General features: G+C 45.7%; 1 protein-coding gene across 1 annotated transcript; it reads right to left on the bottom strand.

Moving 5' to 3' along the window:
* Window positions 1-256: 256 nt before the first annotated feature.
* GP2 (glycoprotein 2) lies at window positions 257-16,557 on the bottom strand. Its single transcript, XM_025916787.2, has 11 exons — window positions 16,492-16,557; window positions 15,117-15,246; window positions 12,396-12,782; window positions 11,428-11,538; window positions 9,045-9,256; window positions 8,398-8,546; window positions 6,963-7,208; window positions 5,924-6,086; window positions 4,989-5,073; window positions 3,703-3,747; window positions 257-780 (listed from the first exon to the last, which is right to left on the bottom strand). The coding sequence occupies exons 2-11, from the start codon at window positions 15,196-15,198 to the stop codon at window positions 722-724; spliced, it is 1,539 nt and encodes a 512-aa protein (XP_025772572.1). The 5' UTR covers window positions 15,199-15,246; window positions 16,492-16,557; the 3' UTR covers window positions 257-721.
* Between the last annotated feature and the right edge of the window lie 502 nt (window positions 16,558-17,059).

Genomic DNA, 17,059 nt, shown 5'->3' with positions numbered 1-17,059 from the left:
ACTATTCAGAGCTAGAGTTGTACTCTGGAGTGACAGCATCTCTGCTTCCAAACCAAGAAATCCCTCCAGCATTTGGGTCCCAGGGTAGGTTTTTGCTTAGCCCTAGGCACGTCAAAGCATGTCTACGGCATGGTGGGGGACAGAGGAGCAATGGGACCCAGTCTTCTCTGGAGTAGAGTCTCCAAAAGTGGACCCTTTACAATTATTCCCATGGCGACTGTTGAGATCATGATGGAAATATATCAGAGGACACGGGTGAAAGCAAGGATCAGTCTGTTCAATTCATCAGCAGTAAGAACAAGGGGTACTTGGGAAGGAACTGTGGGGAAGTGCCTTCTTTACAAACCCATCCCCCTCCTCTTCCCCCCAGTGACACAGCCCATCTTCCCTGGAGTTATAGACATGCTACATTTCTAGTAAAGGCTGGAGCCACAGAGGCATGTAGCAAGTCTGGCCTTGAGATCCTGCTAATAAATGAGGAAGTCAGGCCAGGCCAGGCCAACAGAGCCCCCACTGTGAGAAAAAGAGGAATATAAAGGCACAGAGAGTGTTGAACAAGGAAAAACTCTTCTGTCTCCCAAAATCTAGCCTGTCCTGGAGTGTGTGAACACCAAGACTGTCTATGTGATTCAGAGAGAGAACCAGCGTAGCCAAAAGGTAACCGGAAGCCATCACCAGAGGGAAGAACACGAGCTTTAAGGCCACATGCCCAGCTGAGGTCTCAGAACAGCCCAGCCAGAAGGACAGGCAGGAGAAGCATGGGCCAGGCCACCAGGAACCCTGAAATGGAAGAGAGATGCCTGTCAAGTGTTGGCTTTGGAGCTCAACAGCCAAAGCAAGCTTTCCTCTCTATCCTCTGCCTTACAAGGACAAGACAAAGTATATTAATATCTGTTCTAGGTTATAGCCCCTGGAAAATGGCAAAGGGGTCATATGGTAGAGGCAAAGCTGTCAAATCATCACTTTTTCATATTCCTTTGGGCACATTGGAAGGCATTTTACTTCCATCCTCCTTTTCAGGAAGGTGGGACCATGTGATTGAATCTGGCCAGTGGAATATGGGTAAAAATCATATATGCTGTTTCTAGGCGTGGTCCTTAAAACCTCCTACATGATTTTATATGTTCTCTCATCCACATCCAGGCACCAGAAGCCAAGACTCCAGTAGAGGACTTGCTGGGGATAGTGGAGTTGCCAGAAGTTACCAGAAGGTAAGAGCCTGAGTTCCTAATGATTGCAAAGCACAGAACTGTATCCCCCCAGTGATCTAGTGGGAAATAAACTATTGTGTAAAGGCACAGTAAGTTGAGGATTGTCACAGCAGCTAACATTACTTAATCTAATACTAAAGAAGTAGAAAGACAACAGAGGTTACAAAGCCTCTGAGGCCTGACTATTTAGCTTAGAATCCTAGCTCTACAACTAATTGTGCAGGCTCAGTTCCTCAGTCTCTCCATGCCTGAGTTCATCTGTATGCACAACAGAAATATCACTAGCAGCTATTACCTCATGGGATTTTTTAAGGTTAAAGTGAGTAAATTCATATCAAGCATTTAAAACAGTGCCTGATACATGGTAAACGCCATATAAGTACTGGTTTTGAAAATTAGACCCTAAGATGTGGGAAGGTTGGGGTCGTATCTCCTCTGAAAGTTACCATACACTCAGTGTTAATGAAAGGCATGGATCCTAGATGATAGTTGCCTTATACTGGGGGGCCTGGGAGAGGCATGTGTACCCCTTCCCACCACAAGATTATAAACTCTCCCCATCCCACAAATTTCAAAGTAACTTGCTAATGTCCTAGAAGGGAGGGTGGTGAAGAATATCACAATTTTCAGAAATATTAGTGTATGACAACCAGTTTGCAATTATGAAACAGGCTGAAGTTCAATTAATTCTAAAACATCAGAAATGTTTGTGGGAGATAGCAAACAATGAATGCCATAAGTGCCCTCTTGTGGCAGTCTCATACCGCATAAGATTGATCCCTTCCTCTTCCAGAAGGCTCCAGAACCCATTGCCCACCCTAGAAATTAGTCAGTCTGGCAGACTCTACTGGGAAGCCAGGTTGCTCCAGGCACTGTGCTTACCTGAAGTACTGGAAGAAATGAATGAGACTTGAGGTCTGCTCTCAAGCTGCCTTTAGCCTGAGCTCCAACCCCTCTCTCTGATGAGCACTACTTTTCTGAATGTTGTCTGAATATTAGCATTAAGCAAGCTGTCTTGAGCTTATCTGGAAACTTTTAGACTGTTACCTAGCTGGGTAATTAAGGGTAGAAAGAACTTTTTCATGTCTGGGTTCACCAATATAGGTCATTTGTGTGTTGGGGAAGGGCGGGGCAGTAAAATCTTAATAGCATTGCTTTCCCTTTGGCCCAAAATACATTTCTTGGATTGGTCTCCCTGTTGAACTGCAGTTCATCCACAAAAACCCCATTCAGATGTTGCCACCTGCTGAAATTCTTGCCTGACCTTATCTAATGCAGTTAATTTACTCTTCTTTGTTCTCCTTCTGCACTACTTGTTTGTGATTTATTTGCTTATTGACTGTCTCATTTTTGCAGTTGTTGTTCATTCTGCCTATAGGGCTGTTCCTTTATTATTTATAAACCTGGCTTCTTTTTTTATTTGGTTCAAATATCACCTTCTGTGGACATTTTTTTGTCCATTTACCTATTCTGGTATTTATTTTTCCTTCCTGCCTTATTAATAGAACCATTAAACATTGGTTAGGGACACGGCTACCCAGCATGAAGATTACATTTCCCAGCTTCCTTTGCAACCACGTGTGACTAAGCAGTGACCAGTGAAATATAAGTGGAAGTATAAGGTGCCAGCTTCCAGGAATGTTCCTTAACACTCAGTGATTTCTTCTATATTCCCTCCATCCTGCTGACTAGATGATGATTGGAGCTCTGGTTGCCATCTTGGACCATGAGGATGAAGAATGTGGAGGGGTGAGCTGAAAAGAACTTGGATTCTTCGTGACCTTGTGGTGCCACTCTGCTAGTCCTGGATTGCTTGCATCTAGACTTCATTTACATGTGAGTAAAATAAACAACTATCTTATTTAAGACGCTGTTACCCATGCTGGTAACTTTCTATCACATCACCCTCTTTTCTTTTTTTTTTTTTTTTTTTTTTTTTTTAAATTTTTTTTTCAACGTTTATTTATTTTTGGGACAGAGAGAGACAGAGCATGAATGGGGGAGGGGCAGAGAGAGAGGGAGACACAGAATCGGAAACAGGCTCCAGGCTCTGAGCCATCAGCCCAGAGCCCGACGCGGGGCTCAAACTCCCGGACCGCGAGATCGTGACCTGGCTGAAGTCGGACGCTTAACCGACTGCGCCACCCAGGCGCCCCTCACCCTCTTTTCTTAATTATCTCGCTAACTTTTTATTGCCTTTTCCCACACTGTAATATAAGCTCCATGAGGGCAGGCACCTGGCCTGTCCTGTTCATTATTATATCTTCAGCATGTAAAACAACACCTGGCACATGGTAGGCAGGTGCCAGGTATTGTGATACATACTTGCTGTTAAACTACTGGCCCCTGTGCTACACTGTGAGCCAGACGTGGGACTGATTCATTTCCATGTCCACAGTTGTCAGCACAGGCTAACTCAATGTGCACCGAATTGAAGAGGGGGGAGAGAGGGTTGGGAGGAAGGGCAGGGAGATAGGAGAAAATGATGTACCTGCAGTGCTGGGGGTTCCATTCGTGACACCAAGAGATGGAGCACCTGGGGACAAGAGCAGAGGTGAAGGTTTCCTCAGTCATGTGCCGGGACTGTGGCACTGTGGCCGTAGCTGCTCCAAGTTCTTCTGGACCTGGTCACCACAGCCATCGACAGCCCACATTGTTGAGACATCTGTTGTTTAGCAGTTCCCTTTCTAAGCACATTTCATGCATTTGAAACTTAATTCTTCCAGCAGAGGGATTGTATCCCCATTCAACAGATGAGAAGACTGAGACTCAGTTGCCCAAGGCCAAGTTGACCTTGTTGTAGGTAGCAAAGCTGGGATTTGAACTCTAGTCTATCTGATTCCAAAATGAAAGCTCCTAACCTTCCAACTACGCTGTGGTACCACATGAAGCTTTTCAAGTTGAGGGCTCAGTAAAGAGGCAGGACAGTTCAAGGCAGAGCCTTCTTTACAAGATAGCCTCAGTTTATTCACCTGGAGAATGGAAGTGGTAATAGTGGTTACCTCCTTAAGTTGCTGTGAACATTCCATGTGACAATGCATATAAATGTTTTGCCTGGTGCCTGCCACGTGTGTTATTATTATTACTGTTGTTGTTGTTATTAACATTACTGTGTCCTAATTTTTTTAGGACAAAAAAAAAAATTGCTTTCACTCTTCTAGGTTTTTTGACGACTCCTTTCCAGGGGTAATAAAAACCATAACAGTACTGCTAACCCATGGGTAGGATGGGTGAAAATTTGTGGAGCATTTGAAAAGCTTCCCCTACATCATGCCCCAGAATATTATAACTGGATTTTTAAAAACATAGTCATTCACCAGAAAACAAAGTTGGGTTAGGACTTAGACTTCACCCAAAAGGGGCTGAGGTAAGGACCTGGCAGGAGGAAAAAGGGAAAGGACACAGCCTTGGAATCAGTCTGAGCTGGGTACAGTTCTAACTCCCGCTGCTCATGAGCTGAATGATTTGGGGTGAGCCACTTAATCTCTCTGAGCTCTGATTTCTCGCCTATAAAATGGACGCAGTCAGGAGGATGAAGTTAGAATATGGATACTGAGAGCTTAGCCTGGTCTCTAGCACACAGGAGGCCCAGCACAAGTGGCAAGTGCTATTATTATTACCAATGACCTTATGCAAAGATAGATTCACTGGGGGGGGGGGGGGCTGCAGTGAAGAGGCTAAAAAGGCTCTAGGTTGTTATGATGGTGACGCCAGTTATCTGTGGTTAACTGTCAGCACTTGACCAGCTGGCCTTCCCGCCACAAGTTGGCCACTTACCTTTCCGAGTGATGGGTCCCAAATCTAGAACCTGGGCTGGGTTAATAGCCACTACTTTGCTACGGAGGTGACTTCTTGAGCAAGACTGTGGGATGGAGAAATCTCATTATACCAACATTTAAAGGCACAGTTGCTATCCAGGCTGCCCCTGCAATGGGCATATCTGGCCCAAGGATGGGACCCCACCCATCCTATGGCCCTAACTCTGAGGCTGTGTTTTTCTTAGTCTAGAGAATCCTCACTGTGATGTCACACAAACCCAAGTTTGAATCTCATCTCCACTCCCTTTAGTTTTCTAATTTGGGACTAATGACTTCACCTCCCTACTACTATTAAATATACCTTCCTGGTTGTGAAGATTAAGATGAGTGTGTCTACAACACAGAGACACATAGAAAGCACTCACCAAATGCCAACTACTAGCAGGCACTGCCAAATCGGGGTTAAAAGCATGGACAATGGAGGTACGTCCCAGCTCTGATGCTTTCTAGCTGTGTTGCCCTTGGGCAAAAGACCTGAAGCTCAGGTTCCTCACTGTACAATGAGGTCAATAAAGAATCTATGTGAAGGGCTGTTATGAGAATTAAATTAGACAAGGCATATGAAAGTTTTAGTGTAATTCCTGACAAGGAGTAAGCACTAAAAAAGTCAATTATGAAATCATTCAAAATATGTCTTGTGCCAAGGAAACCTCATCAACAGGCTCCTTCATCTGTTCTGCTTTCCAGGGACACAATAATTGCCTACACATGGGCTTTTTGGAGGCTGAATGTCCATCCATTCATCCTTCTTTCTTTCTTCTCTTCCTTCTCTCTTCCCCTCCCTCCCTTCCTTCTTTCCATCCATTCATAAATCCAATAAATCCATACGGAGAGCCTACTAGGTATTAGGCCTCCTGTCAAGCTCTGAATAGTTCACTCTAAAGTGATACTCACCGGCTGGCACTGTTCATTAAGGGAATCGCAGAGATGAATCTCACAATGCAGAAAAACTAGGTCATAATTTCCAGCAAACATGAACATCTGAACTGAGAACCGACTTTCTGAGGACACCCCATTCTCCTCCACATGGATGGTGGAATCACGTTGATTTGGACAGCTGCGAGGGTGACAGGGTGAGGGTCTACATTCTAGAGCAATTCAGGGGACCTGAGGCCCTTGGCTGTATCTGTAATCTGTATCCAGTATAAAAACATCATCAAAGAGAATTAAAGAGTTCCCTGTTTCCCCCCGTCAATCCTGACATAGACTTTTATTCCTCTGGGTTTCCTCCAAGATGTTTATCCATCAGCGCATGTGGTTTCAGTTCTGCAGGGTACAGTCTCTGAAGTGAGATAGACTGCTTTCAATTCCAGCTAGACCCACTTTCTAACTAAGTGATCATGAGCAAATGACTTAACCTGTCTGGGCCTCACTTTTCCTATCTGTAGAGCAGAGACAATAATCCATACCCCCTGGGGTTGATGCGAGCATTTAGTGACACAGTCCATGTACACTGCTTAGCACATAGCTAAACTCAGTAAGTATTAGCTAGTATGGTTTGAATCATGATATAGGGTATGCATTTTCCCTTTGCTTTTTCCAGGTAACAATTTCTATGATACTTTGTCCCATAACACTTGTCATTGGTGTTTTCATGTTGATTAGTCAGTGTTAATACCTATATAATAGTCCATCATTACTTAATAAGTCCCTATTTTTGAATTATGAACCTATATCCAAAGTTATAAAGGATACTGAACTGAAAAATAATTGGCATTTCTTAACCTTGTCCTATTTTGTATTAATGCTTTAGGCTAAAATTTCAGGAGTGATATTGATATTCCTGGGTCAAAGGGGATGGTCATGATCTGTAACACCAAATTATCTTCCAAAAGATGTAAGCCAATTAACACAACTATCAGGTAGGGTCAAAGTGATCACTTTCCCCCCAAATCTTATTCAGGCCAAAAGATAACCCAGAGTTGCTCATCACCTGTTTCTGATAATGAAATATTTTACAGGGTCATTCTTGTCTTTGGTGGGTGTGGCATAGCAGTTCCTCAACAACAGGTTAAACCGGGAGGTGTCCCCTCTCTCCAAGATGGCACCCACATAGAGCATAGATTCAACAGCCAGCACAACTGCAGCCCCTTCGTAAGGAGATGTGTAGTTCGGGTCTTGGAACAGGGCCATCCTGACAGTGAACTCTCCTGCCCCGTCCACACTGACGTTCAGAGAACTGAGAAGAGGAAAGCCATGAGAGTTTCCGTCAGTGAGAACAAGATAAATCTAGCCCTGCACTTGCTTGAGGCTATGAAGGCAAAGGCACATCTCTGATCCCTAAAGGAACTATTCAATCACCCACTTAAGTTGAGCATTGAGTATCCCCTAGGCTCTAAACTTGGCAAGTACATGAGTGTGTCTCCAGGATCTCCACCATTTCTCCCCACCTCACAGATCACTCATATCTCCTTCACTCAGAGAGTAACTGCAAGTTTATACCTCTGTCTTCCCCCCTGTACAATGGGACAAGACCTGTGGATTCACCATTTTTAGCAGCAGATTTCCTGTCTCCACCCCACAGTCACCAGTGAAACATCCATTTTAAAATAGAAACGACTTTAATTTTAATTTCTTATGAAACTTGGGGCCCCAACACAACACAGTCTGAAAACCATTGAACTAAAAAATCTCTAGTCCTAATCCTGCTCCTCTGTGAGCCCAGGAGGCAATGAAGGGATAGGAAGGGCACCCTGGAGTTCTGACACCCTCAGAAGGTCCCCCAGCGAGTCTAGAAATGCTGAGGAATCCATTCTGCAGGGCACCATTCCGGGCATAGTGAGACAGCAGTGACACAACAGATGAAAGCCTCTTCCCAAATGGACCCCCACCCAAATTGCTATTTGGTTCTCTTTCTAGTGAATTTGATGTGCTTATCCAATCAAAGCTGATCCTGGCTTAGATCCCACATCTGCAGGGAAGCCTTCCTGCTCCCACCATCCCCAACCCACCAAAGCTAGGTCAGGGGCCCTTGCTCCCTGAGCCCACAGTGCCCTGTGCTTCTCCCACATTGCATTCATGTCACTTGTGAGTAATGATTGATATAATTAGTTGCTTAATTCCTTTCTTCCCCAAGATTAATGAAACCATGGTGTTCTTTTTGTTCCTTAGCATATTTAATTAACATTATTTCATGTTGCTACATTATTTAATGATAATAATCTTTAACAGGCACAAAATATTCTACTTCTGCCTTGTACATGCTGAACATTAATCTATGATCAGCAAATATCTGCAGAATGAATGATGGTAAGAGTGAGAGCTCCTGAAGGAGGTAGGCGGCATCCTAAGGACATCATAATCTATGCTTGAAGTGAATATGATTAATGTCAGGGTTATGGGTCAAAGAGTGAGGGTCAGTGCCTTACCTTACAATGGGATGCAGGGCAGTTTGGAGGCTGACTTTCATGTCCAGTGGGTAGGCACACTGGAAATTGATGTTGAGGATGGTGTCTCTGATGATGAAAGCATTGACCAAGGAGAGGGTGTTTTTGTAGATGGCATGGGTTCCATTTCTCTTTGACATAAAAACAAGACCACATATATGCTTATGTGTATGTAGATGTATCCGGAACTCACGCCTGCCTGACTGCAAGGTTGATGCTCTCAATCACACTGCCACCCTGCCTTCTGATTGCAAGGAAGCACAGGGGCCTCTTGCCCCAGTGGCTATGACACTTTATGGGAAAGGGTGTGAGGATCCCAGATCAAGAACTGGAATAGTAGTTTTTGGCCCATGGGGAGAATCAGCAACCACCATGCTTGCTCCCATGTTGACCCCTCCCACATCACCCCTGATTAGACTAATCATAATTGTAGCTTACATTTATTGAGCTCAATCAGCAAACATGTTCTAAACTATTCATGTGAACGAACATGTTCACGAATGTGTAATCTCGCCTTCGACCTGAGGCCCAGAGAGGCTAAGTGACTTGACCAAGGTCTTACAACTACTGAGCTGGGCTTCACAGCCCAGCTCCCACCCTCTGGCAGCCGTGGTATAAACACCACTCACCTCCAGGATGTTTCCGCAGGCCCTAGCCTGGGTAGGGCTGGTCACAGACATCCAGTTTCTGTCCTGTCTTTGCATGGTACTGCTGCAGTTCCCGTCACTCAGGTAGGCAATGACCTTGTCCCCAAAACCTAGGCCTCCCAGCAGACACTTGTCCAGTGACACCTTGATCTCCTTGGCCCCACAGTCCAGCTTAGGCTGCAAACCGTGAACATCTGGAAAGTTGAGAAGAGGATTGGTGGAGTGGACAGGGCTCTGGAAGCAATGGGCAGAGCCCACATTCTCTGCCCTTTGGAAAAGCCCCCATATCCACCAGGGAGTAGAGGGTAGACTAGTAGGTACTTGGGACCAAGGTGGGATTCACACCCAGGCTTGTGGCAGATGAGGTTGGCAAGGCCTCTGGCCCAAGATTTCTAAGCATCCTATGTGCAGGTGTGGGGAGAACTTTCATATCTCAAGGATCAGGAATCGGGGTTTCTGGGGATTGGGGTCTTTGGGAAAGCAGGGCTATCCTGCCTTTCAGACTAGAATCAAAACTAGACACACACTACTCTGATTGCCTGGCTTTGTGAAGCCAGTACATCTGACAGGTTCACAACCACTGTATTTCGTTCATTTGTTCATTCACTCATTCATTCCATTCATTCATTCATTCATTCATTCAACATTTATTCAACAAATACTGCTTGAGCATTTACTGTCTGCACCGTTATAGGTACTGGGGACACAGTATTTGTCAAAACTGACAAAATCCCCACGCTTATATAGAGAGCTAACATTCTCATAGGGGAGATGGATAGTAAATTAAGAGAAATACCATTTCTATTATATTTATGAATGCATTGATTCAAATACATTTACTAACCACTTTCTCCATGTGGGTGGCACATTCAACACAAAAATAAACATGGACACAGCTCGAGAGGATTCCTTGGTCTTACCTAAGAACCAACATGTCAATAGCTTATTATAATGCAATATGGGGAAAGTACTAACTGAAGTGTGTGCTAGGTGCAGAGGGAGCACACAAGAAGGTATATCTGAGTCTTTCCGTTAAGTCAGGGAAAGATTCACAGAGGGCTGAAACTTAGTAGAGAGTAGGAGCTTTGCAGGTGTATAAGGCAAGTGAGGGCACCACAGCAGAGGTGATGGGAGAGGATGGTGTGTTTACAGACATGCGGAGCTCAGAGGTACAGGAACTTAGAATGGTTGGGGGTGGAGTGCAAGAGATGGAGAAGTCAGCAAAAAAGCCAGATCACAAAGGGGTTATTCCTGGAAGCAAAGGGACTTGCTAAGTAGCTACCATTGAAGACTCGAGGGCAGGCCACCTGCTCACCCAGTCACCTGACAGGACCTGCCAAGGATGCGCTAGGAGTCTCCAGGTACAGGGAGGGCGTCCTTGAAGCCCAACATCTGATTCTGATTCTGTGATGGCCCACATCCCAGGAAACAGCTCTGACCCTCTGGGGGCTCGTCTACCCAATGAGCAGAGAGAGACTTCATGGAGAGCAGGGTTGTTTGCTTCCAGTTTCCTGCCCCTCATCCCTACCACACTCCTGCCAGGCACACTCATGCACCACCTGATCCACACTCCAGCCCAGTTTTCCAAACATATGCTTGTGCTTTCCCCTCTGTCTATAACACTTTCTCTTCCACAGAGAAATTGGAAGTGTGCTGGGAGTGTGCTCAGAGGAAGGCATGCTTGTGGCAAGGGCAAGAGTCTAAGGCCCTCATTAGAATCCTAGGAGGGAAGGAAATAATGGGAAGCTCATCCACCCCCCATCCAGGGTTTAGGGCTTGTTTATGGCATTTTTTCTCATGGGTCATCTGCCTCTGCTTGCTTACCTCCTGGGACAAGAACCTCATCACCTGACAAGCCTGCCCATTTGGACTGCTCTGATTTAATGTTCACAATTGCCCTGTATGGTGGCTATTTTTACTATTCTCTTATTCCTCTTTTACAGATGATGACATTAAGGCTCAGAAAGTATAGATGCCTTGTCCCAGGCCCCAGAGAGCTACTAAGTTCCAAATCCAGGACTAGCAAAAGAGTCTGCCCTTGTTTCTCACATGCAGATATTTGAATACAGGTTCCACACTAGCAGGGTGCTTGTCCGTAGTACCTTTCACCCTTGTGGGTCAAGCTGGCCCATGCCAGAGCTGCTTTCTGAGACCATGGTCCGAAGACTGACCTGGCAATTTGTTGCGTCCCTGCTCTCCCATCCTTGCAAATGGCTTTGAGAACTTTCATTCCCTGATCTCAGTTCCATCCCCACTGACTCTGGTCTATACCTTGTCCTGACCCTCTGAGGCTCCCTCCCTGCTGCCTCACTCAGCCTCCACCAGTGGCACTGTTCCCACATCCCAGCCCCACCAAGCCACTTACCAGAGCTGTTGAGGTCCTGTCTGCACAAACAGTCCCATGTGCCGTTGAGAAAGCGGCACTCCTCCTCCGGGCGGCAGGCCTTCTCACACTTGGCCTTTGCAGTGGAGGGGTCTAGGGGGTGAGGCACAGAGGAAGAGGATCAGAATGCAGAGCAGGGCCATCTGAGGCTATCAAGGCCAACTTTGTCATTCTACCAGGGCACAGAAGTCACACCCAAGGATGTGCAATATATACTGGAAGGGTCAAGCCTCAAACTTGGATTTTCTGACCCCCAATCCAGTGAAATGAGAACCCAGAGGCTGCCGTCCTAATGCATACTGCGTGGCAGACACTGTTCAAGTATTTTCCACACATGAGCTCATTCAATTCTCATGGTAACTGTTTGACTAAGTAGCATAGTGGTTAGGCATATAGATCGCAGAACGAGAGTGTTTGGATTCAAATTTCAGCTCTATCATGTTTCTGCTCTGTGACATTGGGAAAGCTGCTTAATGCCCCAGACCTCTCATCAGGTATAGTTATACAGTATCTCTATCTCGTGAGACTGGTGTGAGGATTAAATGAGTTAGTAGTCTAAAGGGCTTTGGATAGGAGCAGAAACACTATGCACTGGCTGTTACTTTTGCCATTATCCATTTTTTCAGATCAGAAAACACAAGTTCAGAAAGATAAATTTAACTGCCCAAATGGAATCTAAATCTGAGTGAGCCTGAGTTCTTCATATTATGCTACACATACAGTATATCAGGGGTATTTCACCCTCCAATCTGAATTTCTGGCCGTACTTGAAATGTTGGAAGGCTGGCAACCTTGGGTGACATCCCCACTGGGCGGTAACTGGCAGGAGTTGAATCCAGGCTGCTCTGCTTAGTCTCCTGGCCTGCTCCACTCACTCTGCTGAGGCCTGGCAAGTCACCCGGTAGCTGGTGGCCCCGCCCCACAGCTGCCCCCATCTCTCTGCCGCTCACCTGTGCAGTATCTCACATTACACTTGGGGGTGCCCTCCAGCTGGTATACGTGGAACTCGCCCGGGCAGGCCTTCACCAGCACCTGGGTCTTCCAGAGACAGCAGTTGCCGCTCCAGTGGGCACAAGCAGTGCGGGTGACAATGCCCTCCCCAAGCGTGGGGTGGGTCCCATTCAGCCACATAGGAGCATCTGTCTGGCAGCGGTACATTGGGACACAGGTCTCTGGCATCCTTACTCCTCCATCTCCCACAAAGCGGTACCAGCCATGCTTGTCCCTGTCACACACCCGGCCTTCTCTCGTGTTCTCTGTGCTTCGGGAGGGTTCGTCCAGGCGGGTGTAATTCTGGCAGGGGTCATAGGAACTACTGTTGGTGAAGTATCTGTCACCTGGAAAGCAACAGTGTGCTTGGGTTTACTGAGCATCCTCAGAGCCCACAGGATTTTTATCCCCCTCACCTCCCCCCAACACACTCTGTTTTCAATATGCTTAAGGACCCTAATGAGGACATGAGGCACACAACCCATTCATTAAACATTAGCCTTCATCACCTTGGAGTCAGAATAATAATGAGGACTTTGTGTGGTATTTTATAGGCATTAAGAACACTAAGGTCTCCACCCTGCACGGTTCCAAGGGGCATCCTTCACATTGAGCGTGGTGCCCTCCCCCAGGCTCTAGAGTTGTGCAGTGCTCCCCTGTGCAACCATATACTATGGTCCTGTCTATGTATTATAAATGCAATACAGGCTGATTGGAAAAAACTTCAAATGTCATTGAATGAAATAGTAATGAAAGTTGTCACAAGTCCATTCCATCCCCAGAAATATCCATAAATTTATTCTATAGTCTTCAGACTCTTTCTATGCATATGTTTAAACTATAGGGTTTTTTAAGTGGGTTTAATGCTGTACAGCTTTAAAAAAAATTTTTTTTTAATGTTTATTTATTTTTGAGAGAGAGAGAGACAGAGTGTGAGCAGGGGAGGGGCACAGAGAGAGGGAGACACAGAATCTGAAGCAGGCTCCAGGCTCTGAGCTGTCAGCACCCAGCCCAATGTGAGGCTCGAGCCCACAAACTGAGATCATGACCTGAGCTGAAGTTGGATACCTAACCAACTGAGCCACGCAGGCACCCCTTTTTTTTACACTTACATTTTTATTTAATATATCATAGACATTTTCCCATTATCAGTAGATACAGATCTAACACAAGGTTTTTCAACCTTGGCACTACTGATATTTGAGGATGGATAATTCTGTGTTGGGGCAGGCGGGGGTGGGGGCATCCTGTGCATTATAGGATGTTTAGCAGCTTCCCTGGGCTCTTCTCACTAGCTTTCAGTAGCTCCTTCCTCCTGGAAGTTGTCTCTAGATATTGCTTAAATCACCCCCAATGGAGAACCACTGCTCTAACATGACCCTTTCTGATTTTGCTGATCTGTTTTTAGCAGATTCAGGAACTATGATGTGTGAAGAGGCTGAGAAGTGAAGGGGTGGGCTGGTCATTCTGAGTTTAAATAAGCTCCACACCTGCTGGCTGGATGACCTTGACAGGTGGTTCAATTCCCCTGAGACGAATCTGCAAAACAACACCTGTTGCTAGTGGTTCCCAAACTCCCTCCATTCTCATGCCTTAAGTCATGGTGTTTGCCACATCTGTGTCCCCCTATCCAATTATCTACTTAATATGTTTCTTTCAATGCTTCTCTTTATAAAGTTGTTTCATCCTAAGGAATAATATCTGTGATACCATAGGTATGTTGTACTAGTTACAGATTTTTAATACACATGAAAAAATATACATAGCCATCAAAAGAATTTTTAAGAGTTTGCCATGCACTGCTGTAGTCTTCCTGGAATGTGTCCCCTGTTTTGAGGAAATAAAACCCTAAAGCATTGCTAGAGGATTAAATGAGGTAATAAGTGTAAAATGCCAAACACAGCACCTGAGTCCTAAGAGGAGTTGAGGCTGGTTCTCTCCTCCAGTTCTGATTTACTGAACGGTGTGAGAGCCTGAATTATGGACTAAGAACACACGCAGGATTGCATTCTTGTAATACACGGTAGAGGGAGTTTTTAGAAGAAAAGATTTTCAAGCCTTGCTTATGTATGTGCTTGTTTTAAGGAAATAAGTCGCTGCACTTGCTGTTCTTGGATTATTTCCCTCCCACACGATGTGTTTTCCCAAGGGACACCATGAGCTGAGTCCCTCCTCTCCCCTCCCCACAGCCCCCTCCACAGTTGATACAGGCAGAGATTTCACCCTGGTGTTGAGCCTGAGGACATTTCCTACAACCATCTAAGGTGCCCAATCCTCAGATCTTTGAATGGACCCCAAGAAATCACTACCTGCAATCCTTTCTTTCTACAGATGAGCAAACATACAGAGGAAGGAGAAGGTACTTGCCAAAGCAAGGGCACAGAGTGACTGGGCGATTCATGTCCCCATGAATCTGCTATCTGAGCTCCACATATCTGGGCATAGGAAGTTATATTAACTGGCTCCATGGTCCTCACAGTGGGGATTTCTGATTTGAGTCTTTGAGAGATTATGGCTGCATTCTGGTTTCTCTCATCTTGTTCCCCTTGACTTCTAGCTGCTGAGTCTTTGCTTTAGACATGTCCCTGTTCTCCTCACTGACCCTGAACTGCCTTCTCTGCACTCCCCCTCTCCCCAGGTTTGGTGGGCCATCTGAGATGCCAAATGAACAAAGCACATACCTTGCTGTTCTGTAGATGCCAGAGTCAGAATGCAGGAGGCCAAGGCCAGCCACAAGACATAAGAGCCCACCATCATTTCCATAAGCTGAGATGTGTAGGTTACTCAGCAACATGCAGACTCTCCATGCAGCTAGGGGGAGGGAAAGACCCAGATACAATCAGGGTGACAGAAGTCATTCCTCTGGGTATAAGGGTTAGAAAGAAATTCACATCAGTTCAGCACCATGGCTTGTACTCAGCCCCTTGCATACCTTAGCTCATTTAAGGCTCTGAACCACCATCCAGGGAAGGTACTATTATTGTTCCCTTTTATGGATGAAGAAGGAGATGGGACTCAGAACATATTTATCACAGAAATATTTACTGAGCATGCAGGCACTGTGCTGGAAATTAAATAGCTTGTTTAAGACTCCAGGCCCACGTTCTCAGAAACGGACCTATGACTTCCTTCATGAAGGACTGTGTTGTTTTAAAGCAGGCGTGACTTGCAGAAAGGAGGTGGGGGTAATGAGAGTAGGTGGCTTGCCAAAGGGATGAGGTTGGCATCAAGAGAACCAAAGGCAAGCTTAGAGGTGGCCAGTGCTGTAGGACGTCCTAGAATGCCCCAGGTTGGTTCTTGCTCAGGTACAGGTAGAGACTCTGGAAGACTGGATGGAGGAGAAAGTTACAGTGCTGTGAGTATCTACAGACAAAAGTAGCAGCTGCTTTCTTAGTTCTGTGTATCACGTGCCGTGCTAAGAGACTCCTGAAGCACCCTATATACATGTAGGTTTCTGTGAGTGTGGGACCATGTCACACTGAGCCCCACATAGCTTGCTCCTAGCACAGTGTCTGACACACAAGGGGGCTCACTAAAGGTCTGAGCAGTAAGTGAAAAAGTAAATGGGGGGTAGGGAGGGCAGAAACAAAGAGCTATGAAGAGCCTGCCAACATTCAAATTAGCAACATTCCCTTTTCTGGAAAACTTTGCTTGGATGGACAAATTTCTGATGACTTCTTAAAGCCTCTGGAAGACTCAGGTTGAAGCTAGAGATCTGTTTCTGGAAGGGATATCATGAATATGTTAGAGAGCACGCAGGTCTGGCAGTTCTTAGGGATGAGATCCCAAGTAGGGGCCTACGTTCCTGGAGGACGGGCAGGGTGAGGAGGCAGGAGGCATCTGTAGACCTGGAGTAGCCAGCAGGTAGCTGGAATTGTGGTTGAGTTGGACACAGAGTGATATCTGGAATACTTGATAGGGCCAGGATCCAAAGTCCTTGCTGTTTCTGAAAGTTGCTAGAAATAAACAACCCTAGCACATCCAGTGGGTCAGAGATGATAGGGGAGTGCCTACCAAATCAGGAGAAAGTCTGCTGGGTCTTGAAGTAGGACTTACCTTGGGGTAAGAACACAGGGTGGCCCTCGTCTGTCCAGCTCTGGGAAAGCCTACTGTGGACCATCCTTTTATTGTATTTTCCCACCCACGTGGCTATCTGTGATTGGTGCTGAGGTAGGACTGGAGTTAATCTCCCAGGTATACATTGATCTTGTTGGGTGTATGTAGGTAAGATAAGTGATTTACCACAGAAAATAGTGGAAGAAGCGTATGTGCTCCCCAACCCCCCAAATAAACCAATGAAGCTGGTGCCATATTTATTACCAGAAAACAAACACTAATCAAAAGGGAGCTTAATACCCAAAGGGAAGTGAGAGTAACCAAACAGCACTTGTTTGCACAATGGATTTCCAATTGTACCTTGTGTTCTTAGCTAATCACCTTAGAACACTTCTGCTTTTGTCTGGATGCCATTCCACTCAGGGCCAGTTAGAGCAAGGGAATAAATAAGGAAGTGGGGAATGAGTGTTTCCTATTTTTGGCCCATAGACTTTATACACTTTTAGATACTCAGTGTTGAAGAGTCTGGGAAGGGCCAATTTGGGGATGGTGAATTACGGAATATCAA

The sequence above is a fragment of the Puma concolor genome, chromosome E3 (genome assembly GCF_028749965.1).
Source record: "Puma concolor isolate L17-30 chromosome E3, mPumCon1.1.hap2, whole genome shotgun sequence".
NCBI lineage: Eukaryota > Metazoa > Chordata > Mammalia > Carnivora > Felidae > Puma > Puma concolor.
Note: the sequence above shows the minus strand (reverse complement) of the source record. Positions and strands in the feature narration are given on the sequence as shown.

Bases quoted from the DNA above. Each gene is read 5' to 3' on its own strand.
- GP2 (XM_025916787.2), bottom strand. From the start codon at position 15,198: ATGGAAATGATGGTGGGCTCTTATGTCTTGTGGCTGGCCTTGGCCTCC. The intron at 11,539-12,395 runs GTGAGCGGCAGA...CTCACCCCCTAG, and splicing joins TAATGTGAGATACTGCACAG to ACCCCTCCACTGCAAAGGCC. The intron at 8,547-9,044 runs GTGAGTGGTGTT...TTTATGTCAAAG, and splicing joins CCTGCGGAAACATCCTGGAG to AGAAATGGAACCCATGCCAT.